At 37.0% G+C, this 26,698-nt stretch overlaps 1 protein-coding gene across 6 annotated transcripts in view; it reads right to left on the bottom strand.

Annotated features, from left to right (window-relative positions):
- SYCP1 (synaptonemal complex protein 1) overlaps positions 1–26,698 on the bottom strand; it is a 118,968-nt gene that overhangs the window by 15,526 nt on the left and 76,744 nt on the right. For all 6 annotated transcript variants that reach the window (XM_023259021.2, XM_045033317.1, XM_023259019.2 and 3 more), the window contains 2 exons: positions 26,285–26,359; positions 5,386–5,445 (listed from right to left, as the gene is read on the bottom strand). In XM_023259021.2, the coding sequence (XP_023114789.1) occupies positions 5,386–5,445; positions 26,285–26,359 (135 nt within the window). The remainder of the gene's footprint in view (positions 1–5,385; positions 5,446–26,284; positions 26,360–26,698) is intronic.

Here is a 26,698-nt window from a genome sequence, read left to right as displayed (position 1 = left end):
ATATGTATCTTCTCTTTAGCATCTGACTTTTCTAGTAAAAGTTCACAGTAGCTACTTTATCGGAATTGTGTTAGTTGCTTTGTATTTTATCACTTCTCTTGGTTGCCACTGTCTCCATGCATGGCAATTACTCACAAGAAAAAACGGACCACATACAAACCACACACAAAGGGCTATTCTCAAAAGTTCAGTGGTTAAGTCTGCCATAAATTTAAATTAGGAGGGTATAAGATGCAGGTTTAAGAGGTGACCACATGTGCTATAAAAATATTGGGAGTAGGGGAGCCCGGGTGGCTCAGTCAGTTGAGCATCGGACTCTTGATTTCAGCTCAAGTCATGATCCCAGGGTCATGGGATTCAGCCCCGTGTCGAGCTCCCTACTGAACATGGAGCCTGGTTAAGGTTTGTTCTCTCTCTCTCTGCCCCTGCAAGTTCCTCCTCTCCCCCTTTACAACTTTCACACTCTCACTCTCTAAATTAATTAATTTTAATTTAAAAATTAAAAAACTTGGGGCACCTGGGTGGCTCAGTCGGTTAGGTGTCCAACTTCGGCTCAGGTCATGATCTTGTGGTTTGTGAGTTCAAGCCCTGCATCAGTCTCTGTGCTGACAGCTCAGAGACTGGAGCCTGCTTCAGATTCTGTGTCTCCCTCTCTCTCTCTGCCCCCCCCCCCCACTCGCACTTTCTCTCTCTCAAAAGTAAATAAAACATTTAAAAATTTTTAATAAAAAATCCCACACTGGGGTGCCTGGGTGGCTCAGTCAGTTGAGCAACTGACTTCGGCTCAGGTCATGATCTCATAGCTCATGAGTTCAAGCCCCGTGTCGGGCTCTGTGCTGACAGCTCAGAGCCTGGAGCTTGCTTCGGATTCTATGTCTCCCTCTCTCTCTCTCTGCCCCTAACCCACTCGCATTCTGTCTCTGTCTCTCTCAAAAATAAACATTAAAAAAAATGTTTTTTTAAATCCCACACTGGACAAATGGATAAGAAGGATGTGGTATACATACACACACACACACACACACACACACACACACACACACACACACAGAGGAATGTTACATAACTGTATAAAAAAGGATGAGATTGTGCCATCTGAGACACCATGGATGGACCTAGAAGCTACTATGCCAAATGAAATAAGTCAGACTAAGAAAAACAAATACCATATTATTTCACTCATATGTGAAATCCAAAACAACAACAACAGCAACAAAAGAATAAACAAAAAGCAGAATCAGACCTATAAATACACAGAACAAACTGATGGTAGTCAGATGGGAAGAGGATGGGAGAATGGGCAAAATTGGTGACAGGAAGTGAGAGATACAGGCTTCCAGTTAGGAAATGAATAAGTCACAGGAATAAAAAGCTCAGCATAAAGACTACAGTCAATGATATTATCATGGTGATGTAATAGGACAGATGGTAGCTACACTTGTGGTGAACACAGCATAATGTATAAACTTGTTGAATCACTATGTTGTACCTGAACTTATATAACACTGTATGTTGACTATATTTTAAAAAACAGAACAAAACATTAGACTAGGAGTCAAGGAATATACTCTTTTCTCCTCAATCTTTTACTATCTTGCTGGGTATTCTAAGTAAATCTCCAAGTACCTCTTGGCTTAAATCTGTCCATCTATATAAATCAAGGAGCTAAATGAGGTGATGTGTAGGCTTCGGCCCAGTTCTAGTGATCTCACTTCATAATCTTTTTTCCAGCAGGTATAAATTTTGGTAGCTTTTTTTCACACACTTGCATTTTTGTATCCTCCTTCCTAAATATTTCTGCATCATAGTTGATAACACAATTTTGATGGAAGTAAATCTTTTTGCTCTCTGGACTTATCAGGAGTCATCCTCAGAATTTCCAAAATGTAGCTGTTTTCATAGACAAATTTTTCTCTCTTGAAAGGACTGATAATGACAACTACACCACCTTGTGGCCAAGTCTGGGAATTTAACACTTCCTGGGGTAGAAGGGTAGTTTGAAAGAAAATTCACCCCCATTCTAGAATACTGAAATATTCCTCTTCATAGTAAGTCATAGAAATGTATATATTCTCCTACCAGTTCATTCTTTTCTGAAGGTTACATTTCTAGTGATGCATATACAGGCATATGTCCTTTCATTACACTTCACTTTACTGTGTTTCAGAGATGCTGTGTGGTTTTTTTTGGTGTTTTTTGTTTGTGTGTCAAGCAAGCCTATTGGCAACATTTTTCCTTAACCATTTTGCTCACTTACTGGAACTTTTCTCTCTTTGTGTCACATCCTGGTAATTCTTACAATATGTCAAACTCCTGCATTATCGTTATATTTGTTATGGTAATCTGTGATTGGTGATCTTTGATGTTACTGTTGTAATTGTCTGGGGGCACCATGAGTCACACCCTCATAAGATGGCTAACTTAACTGTTAAATGCTGTGCGTGTTCTGATTGCTCCACTGACCACCCATTCCCCATCCTTCTCCCTCTCCTGGAGCCTCCCTATTCACTGAGACCCAACAAAACTGAAATTAGGCCAATCAGTAATGCTCCAATGGCCTCTATGTGTTCAAGTGAAAAAAAGAGCATGAGCTATAAATGATTGAGCTCAGAGAGAGGAAGGCATGTTGAAAGCTTAGATAGGCCAAAAGCTAGGCCTCTTGAACCAAACAGCTAGGCAGGTTGTAAATGCAAAGAAAACGTTCTTGAAGGAAATTAAAAGTGTTACTTCCAGTGAGCACACACAAATGAGAAGTAAAACAGCTTTATTACTGATATGGAGAAAATTTTAGTGGTCTGGATAGAAGATCAAACCAGCCACAACATTCCCTTAAATCAAAACCTAATCCAAAGTAAGGCCCTAAATCTCTTCAATTCTATGAAGGCTGAGAGAAGTGAGGAAGCTGCAGAAGAAAAGTTTGAAGCTCGCAGAGGTTGGTTCATGAGGTTTAAGAAGCCATGTCCATAACATAAAAGTGCAAGGTGAAGCAGCAAGTGCTGATACAGAAGCTGCAGGAAATTATCCATGAGACCTAGCTAATTAATTACTGAAGGGGGCTATGCTAAACAAGAGAGTTTCAATGTACATGAAACAGCCTTATATTGGAAGCAGATACCATCTAGGACTTTCATAGCTAGAGAGGAGAAGTCAATACTTGGCTTCAAAGCTTCAAAGAACTGGCTGACTCCCTTGTTAGGGGCTAATGCAGCTGGTGAATTTAAATTGAAGCCAGTGCTCATTAACCATTCTGAAAATCCTAAGGCCCTTTAAGAATTACACTAATCTACTTGCCTATGTTCTATAAATAGAACAAAGCCTGGATGACAGCACATCTGATTACAACCTGGTTTACTGAATATTTTAAGCCTGCTGTTAACACCTACTACTGCTCAGACAAAAAGATTCCTTTCAAAATATTACTGCTCCATGACAATGCACCTGGTTACACAAGAGCTCTGATGGAGATGTACAAGGTTACTGCTCTGATGCCTGCAGCCCATGGATCACGGAGTCATTCTGACTTTCAAGTCTTGTTATTTAAGAAATGCATTTTGCGTTTTTTTTAATGTTTGCTTATTTTTGAGACAGAGAGAGAGAGAGAAAGAGAAAGAGAGAGAGAGAAACATAATGTGAGTAGGGGAGAGCAGGGAGAAAGGGAGACACTGAATCCGAAGCAGGATCCAGGCTCTGAGCTGTGTGCACAAAGCCTGACACAGGGCTCGAACTTATGAACTGTGAGATTATGACATGAGCCAAAGTCAGACACTTAACTGATGGAGCCACCCAAGCACCGCTTAATAAGTGCATTTTGTAAGACTACAGCTGCTATAGATAGTGATTCTACTAATGGATCTAGAAAAAGTAAATTGAAAACCTTCTGGAAAGGATTCACCATTCTAGATTCCATTAAGAATATCTGTGATTCATAGAAGAGGTCAAATATCAGTATTAACAGGAGTTTGGAAGAATGTATCCCAACCCTCATGGATGACTTTAGGGGTTCAAGACTTCTGTGGCAGAAATAACTTTAGATGTGGTGGAAACAGCAAAAACACTGGAATTAAAAGTGAAGCCTGAAGATGTGATTAAAAGGATGCAATCTCATGATAAAACTTTAACAAGTGAGGAGTCACTTCATGTGGATCAGCAAAAAAAAAAAAAAAAAAGTGGTTTCTCAAGATGAAATCTACTCTTGAACATGTTGTGAAGATTGTTGAAATGAAACAAAGGATTTAAACTATGATGTGAACTTAGTTGATAAATCAGCAGCAGAATTTGAGAAGACTGACTCTGATCTTAAAAGAAGTTCTACTATGGGCAAAATGCTATCAAACAGTATCCCGTGCTACAGAGAAATCATTCGTGAAAAGAAGAGTCAGTGAAGAAAACTTCATCGTTGTCTTATTTTAAGAAATTGTCACATATTCGAACCTTCAGCAACCATCATCCTTGATCAGTCAGCAGCCATTAATGTCAAGGCAAGACCCCCCACCAGCAAAAAGGATTACTACTCATTAAAGGCTCACATGATGGTTAGCATTTTTAAGTAATAAAGTATTTTTAAATTAAGGTATGTACACTGTTTTTTAGACATAATGCACACTCAACAGACCACAATATAGTATACATGTAACTTTTATATGCAGTGGGAAACCAAAAAATTCATTTACTGTGGTATTTGCTGCATTGATCTGGAACTGAACCTGCACTATCGTCAAGGTGTGCCTACATACAGAACATTCACGATTTTCTGCTTTACTTTTTTAATGGAAATATAATTAACATACAGTATTATATTTGTTACATGTATACAATGTAATGATTCAACAATTCTATACATTACTCAGTGCTCATCACTGTATTTTTTAAACACTTATATGGCATTTTCTATGTGCCACGCTCTATTATAAATGCCTTACAAATATTATCTCATTTAATCCTTATAACGTTAAAAAATAGATACTATTAATTATCCCTATATCGATGAAGAAACTGAGGCATAATTTTCCCAAACTCAGAAGTGTTTCATAAACCTAATAGTCATTACATATAAAGATTGTGCTATTTCAATATTGTTGGAATAAGGCATAGCAAATAAAAGCTTATTAAAATTTTTTATTTCTTGTATTATTTCTTCATTTGTAATTTATATATCCAGAACCCCAAATGAAATATATGGCATTTACTAATCTAAATAATGGGCCTATATTACTGGAATTATACATGAATCAAAATAACTCCATAAGAATACATGATATATACTGGTATACTCTAAACACATTCTATATTTAGAAATGAATATTAGATGTTCATTACATATTTATGATCAAAAAAATTTTTCAGGTAGATGTTAGAAAAACCACGAGAATTATATAAAACTCTTACCTTGTCTTTTTTTTCTTTGAGAAGAACTGTGTTTTCTTTGGTCTCTTTTTTGAGTTTTTCCTATTAAAAATGAGTACACACAATGCAGTCATTACTGTTATCAAAAATTAATGCTATTATCAAAATCTTTGCTGAGAAGTATCAACAAAGAATGCTAAACTCTAAATATTAGAAAATAATGAAAAAAAAGCAAATTAGTTTCTTTCTATAGAGCCCGTTATTTAGTTTTGATTATCTTTTTTAAAAATTCTGATCTGTCTAGTATGTATCTGTGGAATCCTGAGTCTTTTAAAACTCTGAATCAACTTTCTCATTTGTAAAATGAAGTAGATGAATTGGATTATAAACTAAGGAATACACACAAGTAATAACTGTGAAGAGCTATAAAGAGATCCAAGTATTATGGGCCTTTAGATGCAGAATTCAATTTTTCTGTGTTGAGAGAGGATACATCTCAGTTGGACCTTGGATAATGAACTTTCAACATGAGATAATCAAGGATGAGGGAAAAAAGAGTACAAAATACTTAGGAAATAATATATCACTTTTGCTGGAGATTAGGGTATGTGTACTCAGTATAGAAAAAAAGTTACCCCTGGCCTACAGAAAAGAATATGTATTATGCCTTTAATATGACAGCCAACTGGAGAACAGAATTGTTACAGCCCCAGGGGAACTTAAAGGACTAAGAGAAGGGACACACAGAACTTTAAGCAAACTTGCCGTGCCTGCCCATGATGCCTATGCCAATATCAATCCTCACTGAATGCCTCTTGTACATTGTGCTCTCTATCCCAGAGTGTTGCTCCTAACCAAAAAACTCACTTCACCACAAAGAAGCTGGCAGTAAACTAATTTAACAATAGTCACTATTCTTATTATGTATCCTATCAACCACCAATGGTTGATTTTTAGTTATAGTGACAACTGGGGTCTCTACTAAGGGACTAGAATGTTATCTTCTAGAGTAAAGTACATCCTCTAAACCAGCAAAATTGCACTGCCTCTCTGAATATGTATCTTGGCTTCTAGAAGACAGAAGGGCAAAAGCACCTCTTATGACTGCAATGACTCTATTAAAGTCTGGAGACTTTTACTGGTCTGGAGATCTTAGTACAGTCTATTCTAATACAACATGTTTCCAAGGTGGGAATTATTAGCTCATACACAAACATGTATCTTTGGGAGTGGTTAATTGATCTTGAGTTCCTTAAGACCATACCAACGGGCAGTCCACCAAGGTCCCTATTCAATCTAAGTAACTAAAATATGCCTGTAATACACACTGGCCAACAGAGGATTGACTTCAGCCACAGGAATAGAGAATGACAGGCCTATACCCAGATTTCAGACTTGAACAAATTAAATTTATAAACCTAGAACCCTCTAAATTAAAAGAAAGCCTGGTAACTCTTGTGGAACGATTTTGTAATAGTATCACAAATAAATACTGTATTTTCTAGTATCTTGTGCGCTGAAACACTAAGACTTATGGGTAAGTGGACACTGACTATAAATTAACCCCATTTATTACACCCATAATGTTTACTATTATTTCATTAGATCAAGTGCAGGCGTTTTGGGATCAGGTGAAAATGGCATTTAATCAAGTCTACTTTCACAATGAGCCCATGGAACTATAAACCTAATCTATGGTCGTTTCTTTGGATCCTAAGAATAAAGTTTGATAGATAGTTTAAATTCAGTAAGTGCCATAATCCCCATACTGGTTCTAACCACAGAATGAGGGTTTTAAATTTGGAAGGATCAACTGGAAGACTTTGTTATTTTCCTCCATATCAAGAATGTAAACAAATACAAATCAAATGTCACATCTCACATAGGCAGAGACTAAGGTCCCATTAAACCATGGAAGATATAGAGAAGGTGATTTATCACAGTCCCACAGAGACAAATTTTGGAAAATTAAATTTGACTGTCATCTAGTAACAATTTGGTCATACCAATGGGCAAGTAACAGAAGTTAAAATACGGACTGCCATAATGACTGGGATCAAAATTGAGAACTAAGAAAATAGTTTCATATAAAAGATGAACTGAATTGGCGGGGGTGGGGGGAGCGCCTGGGTGGCCCAGTCAGTTAAGCATCCGACTTGGGCTCAGATCATGATCTCATGGTTGAAGAGTTTGAGCCCCACATCAGGCTCTGTGTTGACAGCTCAGAGTCTGGAGCCTGCTTCAGATTCTGTGTCTCCCTCTCTCTCTGCCACTCCCCTGGCTCGTGCTCTGTCTTCCTCTCTCTCTCAAAAATAAATAACCATTAAAAAAATTAAAAAGAAAAGATGAACTGAATCTATGTAAATATAAAGCTCAAATTAAATACCAGAATCATGGTTACAGAACAAATACATGTGTTTATTAATCTTGACAATGTAAATTAATACCAAAATTGTATAAGCAAAGGAAGAAGCAGTAGGAGGAAGTGTTAGATACACTGTTTACAAATACAAAGGTAACCAGTAAAATAACTGAAAATACTACACACACCTTTCAAATTAACAAGATACCCACACACACATTTAGAGAAAAAGAAAAAATAAATATTAATACGTAATGTAAAATAAGAGGACAAAAACATGATATAAAGCATATCAATAAGGGGTTAATATCCAGAAAATATAAGTCAACAACAAAAAACAATTTAAAAATGGGCAAAGGATTTGAACAGACAATTCTCCAAAGAAGATGTGTAAATGGTCAACAGGGGAAGGAAACAATTAAGAACTTCCAAAATAAATTCAATAACATAAACATACAATCACATGCCATAATTTCTGATTCCAGTGAGGCTCAGCATGAGAGCCATTGTAGACCTGTGCTTATTTGATTCTAGTCAATACGGCTCTTAACCTAATCACCACTTGTATAGTACTGGTGAAAGTGGACACATATAATAATGAGAATAACTGTCACTAGTATACCTGTATACTGTATACTGTATACTAGTATACCTGTATACTAGAAGTAATCTGAGGAGATAAGTAGGCAGTCCGGGAAAAAAAAAAAAAAAAGAGGCCTATAAAATGCACAGAGAGTGAAAGTTTCAGGAAAAATGACTAAATTTTTTTCATTTTGGTCTATCTAGTCTGGATAAAGAAAGTACAACAAACATACCCATACAGAATTAATTATCCATGCCAATAAATAGAACATACTAGCAGTAAAGTCAAAAGACAAGTTAAAAAAAAAAAAGAAAGAAAGAAAAGATTCACCTGAAGGAGCAGAAAACACAAAAAGAAGAGATTCACTGAAAAAATAAATGAATTTTGTCCTTTTCCCAGCCTCCCTCTTACCACGCTGTAAGTAGAATATACCAAATCATGATATTCTTATCTTTCTTGCATAAAATGCATGAGGAAATACAGCTTGAAGAGAGACTGGTAAATGGCAAAAGTGAATACACACACTGGAATATTAGCCATGCAAGAGATCTTGCCATTTACAACAACATGAATAGATCTATAGAGTATTAAGTTAAATGAAATAACTCAAAGACACACATACCATCTGATTTCACTTATGTGGAATCTAAAAAACAAATAAAGCAGAAACAGACCCATAAATACAGAGAACAAATTGATGACTGCCAGAGGGGAAAAGGGTGAAGGGATGGCAAAATGGGTGATTGAGAATAGGAGATACAGGCTTCCAGTTATGGAATGAATAAGTCAAGGGATGAAAGGTACAGCATAGGAAATATAGTCAGTGATATTATAACAGCACTGTATGGTGGCAGATGGTAACTACACTGAGGGTGAGCATAGCATACAATACTAAATGCTTTCAATAGGAAAAGAGAAGATTGATGTCAGCAAAATGGCAAGAGTTTTCCACCATCTACCCCACCAAGACAACAGATTTTAACAAAGATCACTCCATCCATGATACTGAGGTTAACTATAAGACTAAGGGGTGAGGAGGGTTGGGACTATAGCAGCAAAAGTTTAGAATGTATTTAAGGGAGACAGATCCTACTAACTACATCATGGACTCTATTGGAAAGCCTGCCCAAGAGCTGCTGAGGATACCTTGCTTGAAGATCTCCTCAACTGGCCAATGGGCATTCTCCCAACACTCCACACATCTCACCCATACACGTCCTACCCCGCTGCCAACCTATGCCTGCCCCTATAAGTGTGGCAAGTGTGGGTCTTTATAGATGGCAAGTGATCATGTGCAGAAAGCTGGGTCAATGCTGCATCATGCAGACATGATGAAAGTAGTCCTTCAAGCTGAAATGAGAGGATGGTAACTAGTAATATGAAAACATATGAAAATATGAAACACACTGGTAAAGGTCTAATTCAAAATACTCTAATATGTATGAAGGTGGTATGTTAATCACTTAACTATCTCTCATATAAAGGTTAAATAAGCATTAGAAATAGCTAGAGCTATAAAATTAACAAGTCAGGAAACAAAAGATGTTGGCAAGGATGCAGACAAAGGGGAACCTTTTTGCACTGCTGGTGGAAATGCAAACTGGTGCAGCCACTCTGGAAAATAGTAGGGAGGTTCCTCAAAAAATTAAAAATAGAACTACCCTATGACCCAGCAATTGCACTACTAGGTATTTATCCAAAGGATACAGAAGTGCTATTTTGAAGGGGCACATGCACCCCAATGTTTATAGCAGCACTATCAACAACAGCCAAATTATAGAAAGAGCCCAAATGTCCATTGATTGATGAATGGATAAAGAAGATGTGGTACACACACACACACACACACACACACACACACACACACACAATGGAATATTATTCGGCGATCAAAAAGAATTAAATTTTGCCATTTGCAACACATGGATGGAACTAGAGTATATTCTGCTAAGTGAAATAAGTCAGAGAAAGATAAATATCATGATTTCACTCATAGGTGGAATTTAAGAAACAAAACAGATGAACATAGGGGAAGGGAAGGAAAAATAAAATAAGATAAAAACAGAGAGGGAGGAAAACCATAAGAGACTCTTAAATACAGAGAATAAACTGAGGGTTGCTGGAGGAGTGTTGGGTGGGGGATGGGATAAAGGGGTGATGGGCATTAGGAGGGCACTTGTTGGGATGAGCATTGGGTGTTATATGTAAGTGATGAATCACTAAATTCTACTTCTGAAAACATTACACTATATGTTAACTAACTTAAATAAAACTTAAAAATTAAATAAATAAATTTTAAAAATGAGAAAAAAAGAAATACAGCTACAATAATTTGTTAATGGACACACATTATTAAAAGATGCAAACTGTAACACTGACTGAAAACACAAAATGTAGAAGGGACTTGTTTGCACTACAAGTTATTATCACCTTAAAATAGACTATTAGAACTGGGGGCGCCTGGGTGGCGCAGTCGGTTAAGCGTCCGACTTCAGCCAGGTCACGATCTCACGGTCTGGGAGTTCGAGCCCCGCGTCGGGCTCTGGGCTGATGATGGCTCAGAGCCTGGAGCCTGTTTCCGATTCTGTGTGTCCCTCTCTCTCTGCCCCTCCCCCGTTCATGCTCTGTCTCTCTCTGTCCCAAAAATAAATAAACGTTGAAAAAAAAAAAAAAAAAAAAAAGAACTATATGAGTGTCTAGGGAGGCCTCATGGTAACCACTAAGGAAAAACTTACAGTAGGAACACAAAAGATAAACAGAAGGGAATCAGAAGGGAATCAAAATATACCAGTAGGTAAGATTATCATTTCACAAGGGAAGATGCAAAAGAAGAAACAAAGGAACTATAAAACAGCCAGACAACAATTGGATGGCATTAGTAAGTCCTTACCTAACATTAATTACTCTAAATATAAATGGACTCAATTCTCCAAGCAAAAGATGGAGAGTGGCTGAATGGAAAAATATGGGTAATGGATGAAGAATGGATAAATAAAGATCCAACAATGTGCTGCCAACTAGACTCAGTTATGCTTTAAGGACACTGGTGAAAGTGAAGGGATAGAGAAATATTCCATGCAAAAAAAAAAACAAAAACAAAAAACAGTCTATTTCACAAAATAGACTTTCAGTCAAAAGCTGTAACAAAAGACAATGAAGGTCATTACATAATGATAAAGGGGTCAACTTATCAAGATCATATAACAATTGTCAATACATATGCACCCAACAGCAGAGCACCTAAATATATTAAGCAAATACTAACAAACCTGAAGGGAGAAACAAAAAACAATATAATAGTAAGGGACTTCAGTACCTCAATTTTTTTATTGAAATATAATTAACAATGTTAAATTAGTTTCAGATATACAACATATTGATTCAACAATTCTATATATTACTCAGTGATTATCACAATAAGTGTAGTCACTATCTGTCACACTGTTATAATATCATTAGAACACTGTTATAATATCATTGACTATATTCCCTATACTGTAGTTTTCATCTCTATGACTTATTTATTTTATTTTTATTTATTTTTAATGTTTATTTATTTTTGACAGAGAGAGACAGAGAGACAGAGCATGAGCGGGGGAGGGGCAGAGAGAGAGGGAGACACAGAATCCAAAGCAGGCGCCAGGCTCTGAGTTGTCAACACAGAGCCTGATGCGGGGCTTGAACCCACGAACTGCGAGATCACGACCTGAACCAAAGTCGGACGCTCAACCGACTGTGCCACCCAGGCGCCCCTGACTTATTTATTTTAAATTGAAGTTTGTACCTCTTAATCTCCTTTACCTATTTTACCCCTCCCCACCACTTTCCCTCTGGCAACCACCAGTTTGTTCTCTGTATTTAAGAACCTGTTCAGGGCCGTCTGGGTGGCTCAGTCAGTTAAGCGTCCAACTCTTGGTTTCAGCTCATGTCATGATCTCACGGTTTCATGAGTTCGAGCCCTGCATCAGGCTCTGTACTGTCAGACTGTCAGTCCCTCTCTCTCTCTGTCCCTCCCCTGCTCACACTGTCTCTGTCTCTCTCAAAATAAATAAACTTAAAAAAAAGAGAAAGAGAGTCTGTTTATTCAGGGGTGCCTGGGTGGCTCAGCTGGTTAAGCGTCCAACTTCAGCTCAAGTCATGATCTCATGATTCATGAGACTGAGCCCTGCCTGCATTGGGCTCTCTGCTGTCAGTGCAAAGTCCACTTTGGATCCTCTGTACCCCCCTCTCTGCCCCTCCCCTGCTTGTCCTTTTCTTTCTCTCTCAACAAATAAAAAATTTTAAAAATAAGTAAAATATGAGTCCATTTATTCATTTGTTTTCTCTTTTAAATCCACATACAAGTGAAATCATATGGTATTTGTCTTTCTGTGTCTGAGTATAATACCCTCTAGATACAGCCATATTGTCACATATGGCAAGATCTCTTTCTTTTTTATTGCCAAACAATATTCCAGTGTGTGTGTGTGTGTGTCTGTCTGTGTGTGTGTATCTCATGTCTTCTTTATCCATTCATCTATCAATAAACACTTGGATCACTCCCACATCTTGGCTAGTGTAAATAATGCTGCAGTAAACATTAGAGTGCATATATCTTTTTGAATTAGTGTTTTTTGAGAAACAAAAAAACTTCCTGATTTTAAGATTTACTACAAAGCTAGAGTAATTGGTAGAATTACTGGATCATATGTTTATTTCTATTTTTAATTTTTTGAGGAATCTCCATACTGCTTCTCGCAGTGGCTACGTCAATTTACATTCTCACCAACAGTGCCTGAGTCTTCCTTATTCTCCATTCTTCCTTATTCTCCTTGTCAACACTTGTAATTTCTTATCTTTTTTTATTCTAGCTATGCTGACAGGTGTGAGGTTGTATCTCATAGTGATTTTGAACAGTACTCCATTTTCAACAATGGATAGATCATTAAGGAAACATTGGAATATGAACTATGCTTTAGACCAAACAGACCTAACAGACATACACACAATTTTTCATCCAATAAAACATACTGAGACGAATATTCATTCTTCTCAAAACACATGGAACATGTCCATGGTAACTCATATGTTAGGCCATAAAACAAGTCTTAACAAATTTAGGATGACTGAAATCATACCAAGTATGTTTTAGAACCACAAGAGTATGAAATTAGAAATCAGTAACAGGAGAAAAACTGGAAAATTCACAAATAATGTGGAAATCAAACAAGATACTCCTGGATAACCAATTAGTCAAAGAAGAAATCCAAAAGGGAATTTAAAAAATATATAAAGCAAATGAAAATGGAACCATAACACACTAAAACTTACAGGATGCAAGTAGTTCTAAGAGGAAAAAGTTTATAGCAGTAAACACCTTCAACTAAGAAAAAAGAAAGATCTCAAGTAAACAACCTAAATTTACATCTCTAGAAAATAGAAAAAGAGGAACAAACTAAGTTCAAAGTTTGTAGAAGAATGCAAATAACAAAGATCAGAGTATAAAAACATGAAAGAGACAGATGAGGAAGGGGAGAGGATGGGAGGGGGGGAGGAGGACAGAAGGAAAAGGACAATGGCTAAGTCTGATCATTTGAAAAGATAAACCCAACACACCTTTGGCTAGATCATTAAGAAAAAAGAGAGAACTAAGAGTCAAATGAATAAAATCAGAATTAAAAGAGGAGATATTACAACAAACACCACAGAAATACAAAGAATCCTAAGAGACTATGAAAACAATTATATGCCAACAAATTGGATAACCTAGAAGAAATGGGTAAATCCCTAGAAATATAACCTACCAAGACTGAATCATCAAAAAATAGAAAATCTGAATAGACCAATAAGAATCAGTTGTCAAAAGTCTCCCAATAAGAAAAGTCCAAGACAACACCTGATTGCTTTTCTGGGGAATTCATCCAAACATTTAAAGAATAACTGACACCACTCTTTCTCAAAATATTCCTCCCAAAGTGAGGAAGGAACACTTCCAAACTCGTTTTACCAGGCCAGCGTTACCCTGTTAACAAAGCTGGGGAAGAGAATTATAAGAAAATTACAGGCCAATATCCCTGATGAACACAAATGCAAAAATCTTCAACAAAATGCTAGTGAAGAGAATTCAACAGTACTGAAAGAATCATACATCATGATCAAGTGGGATTTTTCCCTGGGATACAAAGATGGTTCAAATACACAAATCAATAAATGTGATAAACCACATTAACAGAATTGAAGGGTAAAAATAATATGATGATCTCAACAGATGCATAAAAAGCACCTGACAAAAACTGAACACTCTTTCATGTAAAAACTCTTAACACATTAGGTAAAGTAGGAATACACCTCAACATAATAAAGGCCATATATGAAAAGCCCACAGCTTACATCATAGTCAGTGGAGAAAAGCTGAAAGCCTTTCCTCTAAAATCAAGAAGAAGACAAAGATGCCCACTGTCACCACTCCTATTCACTTATTTCTCTGCCAAAGAAAGCAGACAAGAAAAAAAAAAGGCATCAAAAATGGAAAAGAAGAAGAAAAATTATCTCTATTTGCAGATGACATGATTTTATATGGAGAGAATCCTAAAGACTCCACCAAAGAGCTGCTAGAATAAACAAAGTTGTAGGACACAAAATTAATGTACAAAAATCAATAGCATTTCTATACACTAGCAACAAGTTATCTGAAAAAGAAATTAAAAAAAATAAAGAAAATGATCCCATGTCTCTCTCTGTCCCAAAAATAAACGTTGAAAAAAAAAATTAAAAAAAAAAAAAAAAAAGAAAAGAAAATGATCCCATCCATAATAGTGTCAAAACTATAGGGTATTTAGGAATAAATTTAATCAAGGAGGTGAAATATTTGTGCATGAAAACTTTTCTTTAAATATAATTTATTGCCAAATTGGTTAACATACAGTGTGTAAAGTGTGCTCTTGATTTTTGGTGTAGAGTCCCGTGGTTCGTCACTTACATACAACACCCAGTGCAATGTACATGAAAACTTTAAGGCACTGATGAAAGAAATCAAAGAAGACACAAATAAGTGGAAAGATGTCCCATGTTCATGGGTTGAAAGAGTTAACACTGTTAAAGTGTCCATACTACCCAACACCATTTATAAATTCAATGCATTCTCTATTGTTTCCAATGGCATTTTTTACAGAAGTAGAAAAAACAATTCTAAAATTTACATGGAATCACAAAAGACCCCAAGTAACCAAAACAATCCTGAGAAAAAAGAACAAAGCAGGAGGCATCACACCTCCTGATTTTAAGATCTATTAGAAAGCTAGAGTAATCAAAAAATAAATAAAAATAAAGCTACAATAATCAAAACAGTATCGTAATGGCATAAAAACAGACACATAAACAAATGGAACAGAATCAGGAGTCCAGGAATAAACTCATGCATATACAGTCAACTATTATTTTACAAGGGAGCCAAGAATACTCAACGGAGAAAAGACAGTCTCCTCAATAAATGGTGCTGAGAAAACTAAATATTCATACTAAAAGAAAAAAAGACCACTATCCTATATTTACACCACACACAAAAATTAACTAAAAATGGATTAAAGACTTAAATGTAAGACTGGAAACCATGAAACTCCTTGAAAAAAGCAGGGGAAAAGCTCCTTGACAGGATCTTAGCAATGATTTTTTTGGATAGAACACTAAAGCACAAACAACACAATCAAAATAAATAAGTGGGACTATGTCAATCTGCACAGCAAAAGAAATGATGGATCACATGAAAAGATAACCTACAAAATGGGGAAAAAATATATGCAAACTATGTGTCTTATAAGGGGTCAATATCAAAAATATATAAAGAATTCACACAATTCAAGAGCAAAAAAATCCAATAAAAAAATGGGCAAAGGACCAGAATAGACATTTTTCCAAAGAACATATATGAATAGCCAATAGTTACATGAAAAGGTTCTCAACATCAGTAATCATCAGAAAAATGCAAATCAAAACCATATTGAGATACTACCTCATGCCTGTCAGAATAACTATCATCAAAAAGACAAAAGAGGATGTATAGAAAAGAAAACCCTTGAAGGGAGCTAAGACAGGGGAACAGTAGGAGGACCCTAGGCTTGCCTTGTCCCTCAAATACAGGTAGATAAATATCAAATCATTCTGAACACCCAAGAAATCGATCTGAGGACAGAACAAACTGCACAACTAGGAGAGAAGAGTACACATGACATTGGAAGGAAGGAGGTGCGATATGTGATTGGGGGAGAAAAGGATCTCAGGCGCTGCAGGGGAGAGGGTGCCCTGATCACAGAGAGAGGGAGGGAGAGGGAGGGGAAGGGAAAGAGGAAGAGGGAGGGAGGAAGGAGCACAAGGAAAACACTTCCCAAAGCCACTGATTGAGAAAATGAAAGGGGCTGATTATCATGAGTTCTTACAACAATCAGAGTTCAAAGACTGGAGTTTTAGAGGTCTGTACCATGGCTGGCGTTGAGCCTGGTGGGCATTGCAGTGTTCCTGTGGAGAAGGAGGGCAGAAGGCTGGGAGCAGACAGCGAGATCTGAGGATCTCCTGGGATGCACTGGGAGAGACGGATCCTCCTTGGAGCACAACTGGAAGAGGTGGCATTGCTTCTTGGCAGACAAAAGAGCCAGCAGGCACCATTACACTCTCCCGCTCCTTAGCATAGGTGCAGAGACAACTGCTGAAGACAGCTAACCTGGACATTGGCTTTTTGCTGAGCTTTACTCCAAATTCAAAGTTCCTGCATATTGGTGTGACTGCCCTTCTGGGATAAACCTGCACCAGCCCCATCATGGCGAGACCCTCCCCCAGAGGATCAGCATCGATCTGCTCCATGCCAGGTCTCTAAAGTTTGGAGTTTAAATTTTTTTTAAGTTCATTTATTTATTTGGACGGGGGGGGTGGGCAGAGAGAAGGGGAGAGAAAGAAGCCCAAGCAGGATCTGTGCTCTCAGCTCAGAGCCTGACACAGGGCTCAATCCCACAAACTGCAAGATCATGATGTGAGCTGAAATCAAGAGTCAAGATACTGAAATCAAGATACTCAACTGACTGAGCCACCCAGGTGCCCCTAAAGTTTGGAGGGTTTCTTTTCCTTAATGTGTATTTATTTTTGAGAGCGAGACAGAGCACAAGCAGGGGAGAAACAGAGAGAGAGAGGGACACAGAACCTGAAGCAGGTTCCAGGCTCTGAGCTGTTAGCACAGAACCTGATGTGGGGCTTGAACCTACAAACCTCAAGATCATAACCCGAGCTAAAGAGGAATGCTTAACCGACTGAGCCACCCAGGCGCCCCTGGAATTTTGTAATCTTAGCCATCCTGCATTAGATAAAACTCAGGTGTACTGCACTGCCAGAGTGAGCAGATCACCCAAACACAGGCAGGGTGAAGGCAGGGATCTGAGGGACACCTGGGACACATGAGTGGAGATGGTTCGCTCTTCCGTGAGGGCTTCCCAGACAGCAGTGGGAGCAAACTCCACTCTCCAGGGACAAGAGAGAGGGCCGACATCATTTTCCTCCCCTATCCCTTAGTGTAAACTAATTTCAGTTAGCAGGACAGCACCAAAATTGAAGGCCTAAACCACTTATGCCAAGCCCCACCCTCCAGTGTTCTGCAGGTGCTTCTTTACTAGGGTAAGTGTGCCTGAGAACCAGAGCAGCAGGCCCCTCCCCAAGAAGACCAGCACAAACCCCCCCACATGCACCAAGTCTGCTGACCTAATAGAATGCTGCAAAGCTTCAGGTCTAGTGTAAATAACTGATCAAGTCTATTTTAACAAGCAGACAAGAACACACCTAGTTAAAACTCACTACACACTCTGGCCAAGGTCCAAATACTCCCCACTGCAGGCAAGGAGAAACTGCAGAGGACTGACCTAAGGGAAAGAGCAGCCAAAACACAGTGTACACCAGAAACACTTCCTAAAGCACCAGGCCCAGAATATATGACCTCTTATTAAAGCTATTACTCTCAGGAGCAATAAACATAACAGGCTTTCCTAACACACACAAAAAAGACAAAGACCTAGACAAAATGCCAAGACAGATGAATTCATCCCAATAGAGCAAGAAGAGATCATGGCTAGGGATCTACTGGAAACAGATAAAAGTAATATGACTAATCCAGACTTTAAAACAACAATAATACGGATACTAGCTGGACTTGAGAAAAGCACAGAAGACACCAGGGAGTCCCTTACTGCAGAGATAAAAGACCTAAAAACTATTCAGGCCAAAATAAATATTATAACCGCAATGCAAAACCAATTGAATGTAACGATCATGACAATGGGAGAAACAGAGGAAAAATGACTGATATAGAAGATAAAATTATGGAAAATAATGCAGCTGAAAAGAAGAGGGAAAGAAAAATACTGGATCACAAATGTAGACTTGGGGAACTCAGTGACTCCATAAAACATAATAACATTCATACCACAGGAGTCCCAGAAGAAGAGAGGGAAAAAGGGACAGAAGGTTTATTTGAGAAAATGATAGCTAAAGACTTCCCTAATCTGGGGATGGAAACAAACATCAAAATCCAGGAGGCACAGAGAATTCCCATCAAAATCAAGGAAAACAGGCCAGCACCAAGACATATCATAGTAATATTTGCAAAATATATACATAAGGAAAAAATACTAAAAGCAGCAATGGAAAAGAGGTCCCTGATTTGCCAGGGAAGACAAATAAGGTTATCAGCAGACCTCCACACAGAAACTTGGCAGGCCAGAAAGGAGTGGCATGATATAGTCAATGTGCTGATGGGAAAAATATACAGCCAAGAACACTCTATCCAACAAAGCTGTCATTCAGAATAGGAGAGACAAAGAGTTTGCCAAACAAAACCTAAAGGAGTTCATGACCACTAAACCAGCCCTGCAAGAAATAGTAAAGGGGACTCTTTCGGAAAGAAAGACCAAAAGCAAAATAAAAGAAAAGAATAGAGAAAATCTCCAGACACAATGACTTAACAAATAATACAATGGCACTAAATTCATATCTATCATTAACCACTCTGAGGTAAACAGGCTAAATCCTCCAATCAAAAGACATATAGTATGTCAGAATGGATTAAAAAAAAAGACTCATCTATATGTTGTTCACAAGAGACTTATTTTCTCCTATTTTATTTGAGAGAGAACAAGCAGGTGAGGGGCAGAGGGAGAAAGAATCTTTAAGCAGGCTCCATGCTCAGTGCAGGGCCCAACATGGGATTTGATCTTACAACCCTGGGATCATGACTTGAGCCAAAATCAAGAGTCAGATGCTCAACCGAGCCACCCAAGCACCCTAAGACTCATTTTAGACCTAAAGGCACCTGTATACTAAAAGTGAGAGAATGGAGAACCATTTATCATGCTAATGGATTTCAAAAGAAAGCCAGTGTAGTAATACTTAATTCAGACAAACTAGACTTTAAACCAAAGACTAACAAGAGATGACTAAAGGCATTATATCATAATAAATGGGTCTATCCAACAAGATCTAACAATTGTAAAAATTTATGCCCCTAACTTGAGCACACCCAAATATATAAAACTAATAAGTAACATAGAGGAACTCATTGATAATAATACAGTAATATAACACCCACTTACAGCAATGGACAGACCACCTAAACAGAAAATCAGCAAAGAAACAATGGCTTTGAATGACACACTGGATTAGATGGGCTTAAGAGAAATATTCAGAACTTTTCATCCTAGGGTAGCCTACATTCTTTTCGAGTGCACATGGGACATTCTCCAAAATAGATCACATACTGGGTTACATATCAGGCTTCAACAAACACAAAAAGACTGAGATCATACCATGCATATTTTCCAACCACAACACTATGAAACTTAAAGTCAGCCACAAGAAAAATCTGGAAAGACCACAAGTACGTGGAGGTTAAGAATACCCTAGTAAATAATGAATGGGTTAAACAGGAAATTAAAGAAATAAAACAATACACAGAAACAAATGAAAATGAAGATATGACAGCCCAAAATGTTTGGGATGCAGCAAAAGCAGCCATAAGAAGAAAATATACAGCAATACAGGCCTACCTCAAGAAGAAAGAAAAATCTCAAATATACAATCGAACCTTACACCTAAAGGAGCTAGAAAAAGAACAAATGAAACCTAAAGTCAGCAAAAGAAGGGAAGTAATAAAGATTAGAGAAAAATAAATGATATAGAAACAAAAAAATAAAACAGATCAATGAAACTAGGAGCTGGTTCCTAGAAAGAATTAACAAAATTGATAAACCCCTAGCCAGACTTATAAGAGAAAGGACCCAAATAAATAAAATCACAAATGAGAGGAGATCAAAACCAATACCACAGAAATACAAACAACTGTAAGAGAATATTATGAAAAATCACATGCCAACAAATGGGGCAATCTGGAAGAAATGGATAAATTCCTAGAAACATATAAGCTACCAAAACTGAAAAAGGAAGAAATCGAAAACGTGAACAGAGATAACTAGCGAAGAAATTGAATCAGTAATCAAAACACTCCCAACTAAAAGAAGTCCAGGGCCAGATGGCTTTTCAGGCAAAACCTTTAAAGAAGAGTTAATACCTATTCTTTTGAAACGGTTCCAAAAAATAGAAATGGAAGGGAAACTTTCAAACTCACTCTACAAGGCCATCATTACCTTGATTCTGAAACCAAAGACCCAGCTAAACACAAGAATTACAGACCAATATCCCTGATGAACATGAACACAAAAATTCTCAACAAAATACTAGAGAAAGTCAAATCCAACAATACATTAAAAGAATCATTCACCACAATCAAATGGGTTTTATTCCTGGGCTGCAAGGTTGGTTCAATATTCACAAATCAATCAATGTGATACATCATACATAAAAGAAAGGCTAAGAACCATAATGATCCTGTCAATATATGCAGAAAAAAAGCATCTGATTAAGTATCTCATCCATTCTTGATAAAACCCCTCAACAACGTAGGAATAGAGGGGACATATATCAACATCATAAAGGCCATATATGAAAGATTCACAGCTAATATAATCCCCAATGGGGGAAAAACTGAGAACTTTTCCTCTACTGTCAGGAACAAGACAGAGATATCCACTCTTGCCGTTATTATTTAACATAGTACTGGAAGTCCTAGCCACAGCAATCATCAACAAAAAGAAATAAAAGGCATCCAAATCAGCAAGGAAGAAGTCAAACTTTCACTATTCGCAGACATGATACTCTATGTAGAAAACCCAAAAGACTCCACCAAAAATTGCTACAACTGATAAATGAAATTAGTAAAGTCAAAGGATACAAAATCAACTTACAGAAACCTGTTGTATTTCTAAACACCAATAATGAGGCAGCAGAAAGAAAAATCAAGGAATCTATGCCATTTACAACTGCACTAAAAACCATACAATACCTAGGAATAAACCTAAGTAAATAAGTAAAAGATCTGTACTCTGAAAACTATAGAACACTGATGAAAGAAACTGAAGATGACACAAAGAAATGGAAGAACATTCCATGCTCACAAATTGAAGAAAAAATATTGTTAAAATGTCAATACTACCCAAAGCAATCTACATATTTTATGCAATCCCTATCAAAGCATTTTCACAGAGGTAGGACAAACAGTCCTAAAATTTATATGGAAGCACAAATGACCCCAAATAGTCAAAGCAATCTTGAAAAAGAAAAGCAAAGCTGGAGGCATCACAATTCTGGGCTTCAAGCTATATTACAAAGCTGTAATATGCTACTGGCACAAAAACAGACACATAGATCAATGGAACAGAACAGAAAACCCAGAAATAGACCCACAACCATAGGGTCAACTAATCTTCTACAAAGCAGGAAAGACTATCTAATGGAAAAAAAGACAGTCTTTTCAACAAATGGTGTTGAGAAAACTGGACAGTGACATGCAGAAGAATGAAACTGAACCACTTTATTTTTTAATTTTTTTTATGTTTGAGAGAGAGAGCATGTGAGCAGGGAGGGACAGAGAGAGAGGGAGACACAGAATCTAAAGCAGGCTCCAGACTCCAAGCTGTCAGCAAAGAGCCCAACATGGGGCTCGAACCCACGAACTGCAAGATCATGACCTGAACCGAAGTCAGACGCTCAACCAACTGAGCCACCCACACACTCCAAAACTGAACCACTTTTAACACCATACACAAAAATAAACTCAAAATGGATGAAAGACCTAAATGTGAGACAGGAACCATCAAAATCCTATTAGAGAAAACAGTCAACAACCTCTTTGACCTCAGCTGCAGCAATTTCTTACTTGACACATCTCTGAAGCCAAGGGAAATAAAAGCAAAAATCAACTATTGGGACCTCATCAAGATAAAAATCTTCTGCACAGCAAAGGAAACAATCAACAAAACTAAAAGGTAACTGACAGAATGGGACAAGGTACTTGCAAACAGCACAGCTGATAAAGGGTTAGTATCCAAAATCTATAAAGAACTTATCAAACTCAACAGCCAAAAAAACGATAATCCAGTGAAGAAATAGGCAGAAGACATGAACAGACATTTTTCCAAAGATGACATTCAGATGGATAACAGACACAAAAAATATGCTCCGCATCACTCATCATCAGTCAAATACAAATCAAAACCATGATGAGATACCACCCCCATACCTGTCAGAATGGCTAAAATTAACAACACAGGAAATAAAAGACGTTGGTAAGGATGTGGAGAAACGGGAGCCCTCTTACACTGTTGATGAGAATGAAAACTGGTACAGCCACTATGGAAAACAATATGGAGGTTCTTCAAAAAGTTAAAAATGGAACTACCCTATGACCCAGCAATTGCACTAGGTATTTACCCAAAGAATATAAAAATACGGACTCAAAGGGATATATGCACCCCAATTTGTTTATAGCAGCATTACCAACAACAGCCAAACTATGGAAAGACCCCAAATATCCACTGACTAATGAATGAATAAAGAAGATGTGGTATAAATACACACACAAGGAATACTACTCAGCCATCAAAAAGAATAAAATCTTGCCATCTGCAATGACATGGAGGAAGCTAGAGTGTATCATGCTAAGAAAAATAAGTCAGAGACAAATACTGTCTTATTTCACTCATACATGCAATTTAAGAAATAAAATGGATGCACATATGGGAAGGGGGAAAAGAAAGGAGGGAAACAAACCATAAGAGACTCTTAAGAACAGAGAACAAACTGGGGGTTGATGGAGGGAGATAAATAGGTGATGAGTATTAAGGAGGGCACCCGTTCTGATGAACAGTGGATATTATATGTAAGTGATGAATCACTAAATTCTACTCCTGAAACTAAGATTACACTATATGTTAACTAACTAGAATTTAAATAAAAGCTTGAAACAACAACAAAAACAAGAAGAAAAGAAAACCCTTGTGCCCTGTCGGTGGGACTGTAAATTGGTACAGCCACTATGGAAAACAGTATGGAGCTTCTTCAAAAAAATCAATAATAAAACTACCATATGATCTAGCCATCCCATTTCTGGGAATACATCCAAAGGAAATGAAAACACTATGCTAAAGAGATATCTGTCCCCACATGTTCATTGCAGCAGCATTACTTCCAATAGCTAAGACAAAGAAACAACTTAAGTGTTACCAACAGATGAATGCATAAAGTGTGATACACATACATACACATATATACACACACACTGATATATTATTCAGCCATAAAGAAGAAGGAAATCCTGCCATTTGCAATAACATGAATGGACCTTGGGAGCATTATGCTATATGAATTAAGTCAAAGAAAAACAAATACTTACATGTTCTCATTTACATGAGAGTCTAAAATTTTAAAAATTCCGGGCACCTGGGTGGCTCAGTTGGTTAAGCATATGACTTCTGCTCAGGTCATGATCTCACAGTTTGTGGGTTCAAGTCCCGTGTTGGGCTCTGTACTGACATCTCAGAGCCTGGAGCCTGTTTCAGATTCTGTGTTTCCCTCCCTCTGTCCTCCCCCATCCCGCTGCCCTGCTTGTGCTCTGTCTCTCTCTCAAAAATAAATAAACATTAAAAAAAAATTTTTTTTTAAAACTCATAGAAAAACATCAGATTTGTGGTTACCAGAGGCAAGGGGCTTGGGGCTGGGGAATTAGATGAAAATGGTCAAAGGTACAAACTTCAAGTTATAAAATAAATAAGTACTAGGGATGTAATTTACCACACAATGACTATAGTTAACACTGCTATATGGTATATGTGAAAGTTAAGAGAGTAAATCCTAAGAGTTCTCATGAAAAGGGAAAGAACATTTTTTTCTTTTTTTTTTTGGCATCTATATGAAATGATGGATGTTAAATGTATTACAGTAATCATTTCACAATATATGTAGGTCAAATCATGCTGTGTACCTTAAACTTGGACAGGGCTGCATGCCAAGTATATCTCAATAAAACTGGAAAACATTTGGAAAGAAAAGAACCTTAAGAGTAGTTAAAAACAATGAAGAAGACCTCTTCTACTAAAACAGCAGGATAAAGGTAAGTATATGTTACTAATACAGGTGAAGAGAAAACCATTTAGTCATTCCTCTGACAACATTCATTAAAAGCAGAAACTTTTCAGAGCCTCGTGGGTGGCTCAGCGGGTTAAGCGTCTGAGACCTTTGGCTCAGGTCATGATCTTGCGGTTTGTGGGTTTGAGCCCCATGTTGGGCTCTGTGCTGACAGGCCTGCTTCAGAATCTGTGTTTCCCTCTCTCTCTGCCCCTTCCCCTCTTGCACTCTGTCTTTCTGTCAAAATAAACATTAAAAAAAGAATAAAAATAAAAAAAATACATTAAAAATTTTTTCAAAGCACTGTGCTCAAAGAGAAAACAAAAATAAATAAGATATAATTCTTGCCTCTGAAGAGCCTGAAATATAATAGAAGCATAGAGTGACATAACTATTTGTAATATAAGTACAAACTGCTATGAAAATACTTATATACAGTAAGCTCACCTTTGGAAGTTGAAAGATGTGTCAGATTTGCCATAGTGAAGAAAGGAATTAAGTACAAGAAACAAAGTGAACAAATGCACAGGGTCTTGAAACTGAAAGTGCAAGTTACCTAGGCTGCTGTTGAGTCATTAGGAGAACAGATTTTGGAATCATGTAAAATAGACCTAGATTTGAATTCTAAGTCATTTTACTTTTTTATTACATGATCTTGAATAAATAACCTAAACTCTGTAAAAATGAGGATAATATGTATTGCTTATACCATTGTTGTAAGGATTAGGTAGGATAGTCCTATAGAAAGCAAGAATAAATAAATAGTATCTGCCATTTTAAAATAAGCCCATTCATTTTGTCAGGATGCCTGGGTAGCTCAGTCAGTTGAGCATCCCACTTCGGCTCAGGTCATGATCTCGCACTTCGTGGGTTCAAGCCCCATGTCAGGCTCTGTGCTGACAGCTCAGAGCCTGGAGCCTGCTTCAGATTCTGTGTCTCCCTCTCTCTCCACCCCTCTCCCACTAACTCATGCATACGCACTCTCTCTCAAAAATAAACATTACAAAAAATTTTTAAGTAAGTCAATTCATTTTGCAAACTGCAAAACACTATACAAATATAAGGCATTATTCTTCCTAAAACCTGATGAATAGTTTAAAAAACACATCTAAATACATACGCATTTTATAATATATGAGATAATATTTTCCAAGTACTTCTATCTAAAAGCACTCCTAAAGTATGGCTATATTTTATGTTTAATATTTCAATAAAGGAATATACTAAATATGTCTGAAAAAGAAGCTAATGGGGAAAAACTATATTTTAAAAATATATATTTATTATATATATTTACTATAAATATAATTAATATTAATATTTAATTAATATTAAATATATATAATAAATATATATTTTCTAGTATGACATGTTTATAAGAACAATGTTGCAATTATACTTCAGTAAAAAATTAAGAAAACAAAGTCACACCTAAATGGTACAATTAGTTACTTTAATGCCACAAAACCTACCTTTTCTTCTCTTTCTATTTCAAGTTGTTTCTTAACAGACAAAAGCTCATTTTTGAAATTAGATAGTTCAGCTTCCTAAAGAAAAAAAAATATGAAATTTTCAAGTACATCCATGTATTTCTCAAAACAATGCTAACAAATGCTTCAGATATATTTGGTTTTTCAGAGAAATAAATTCACTAATAAAATATATACACTTTAAAAGTCTACTGATAGACAGCCTGCTAGCTGAACATGACTAAAGATTTCATTTAGACAAATTTCTTACAGTTTTCTCTGAAGAAATATTAACACCATGTATATTCTCCTCCTCAGCATCTCCTAATATATCCCATTCCTCCTCTCCCCATCTCTATCAGAGCTCCAAATTTATTTGTAACTGGAGTTTATATTTATTCATTTGAAAAAATAGTT

This window comes from Felis catus, chromosome C1 (assembly GCF_018350175.1).
Source record: "Felis catus isolate Fca126 chromosome C1, F.catus_Fca126_mat1.0, whole genome shotgun sequence".
Classification (NCBI taxonomy): Eukaryota; Metazoa; Chordata; class Mammalia; order Carnivora; family Felidae; genus Felis; species Felis catus.
The sequence above is the reverse complement of the archived record's forward strand: the minus strand, read 5'-3'. Positions and strand labels throughout refer to the sequence as shown.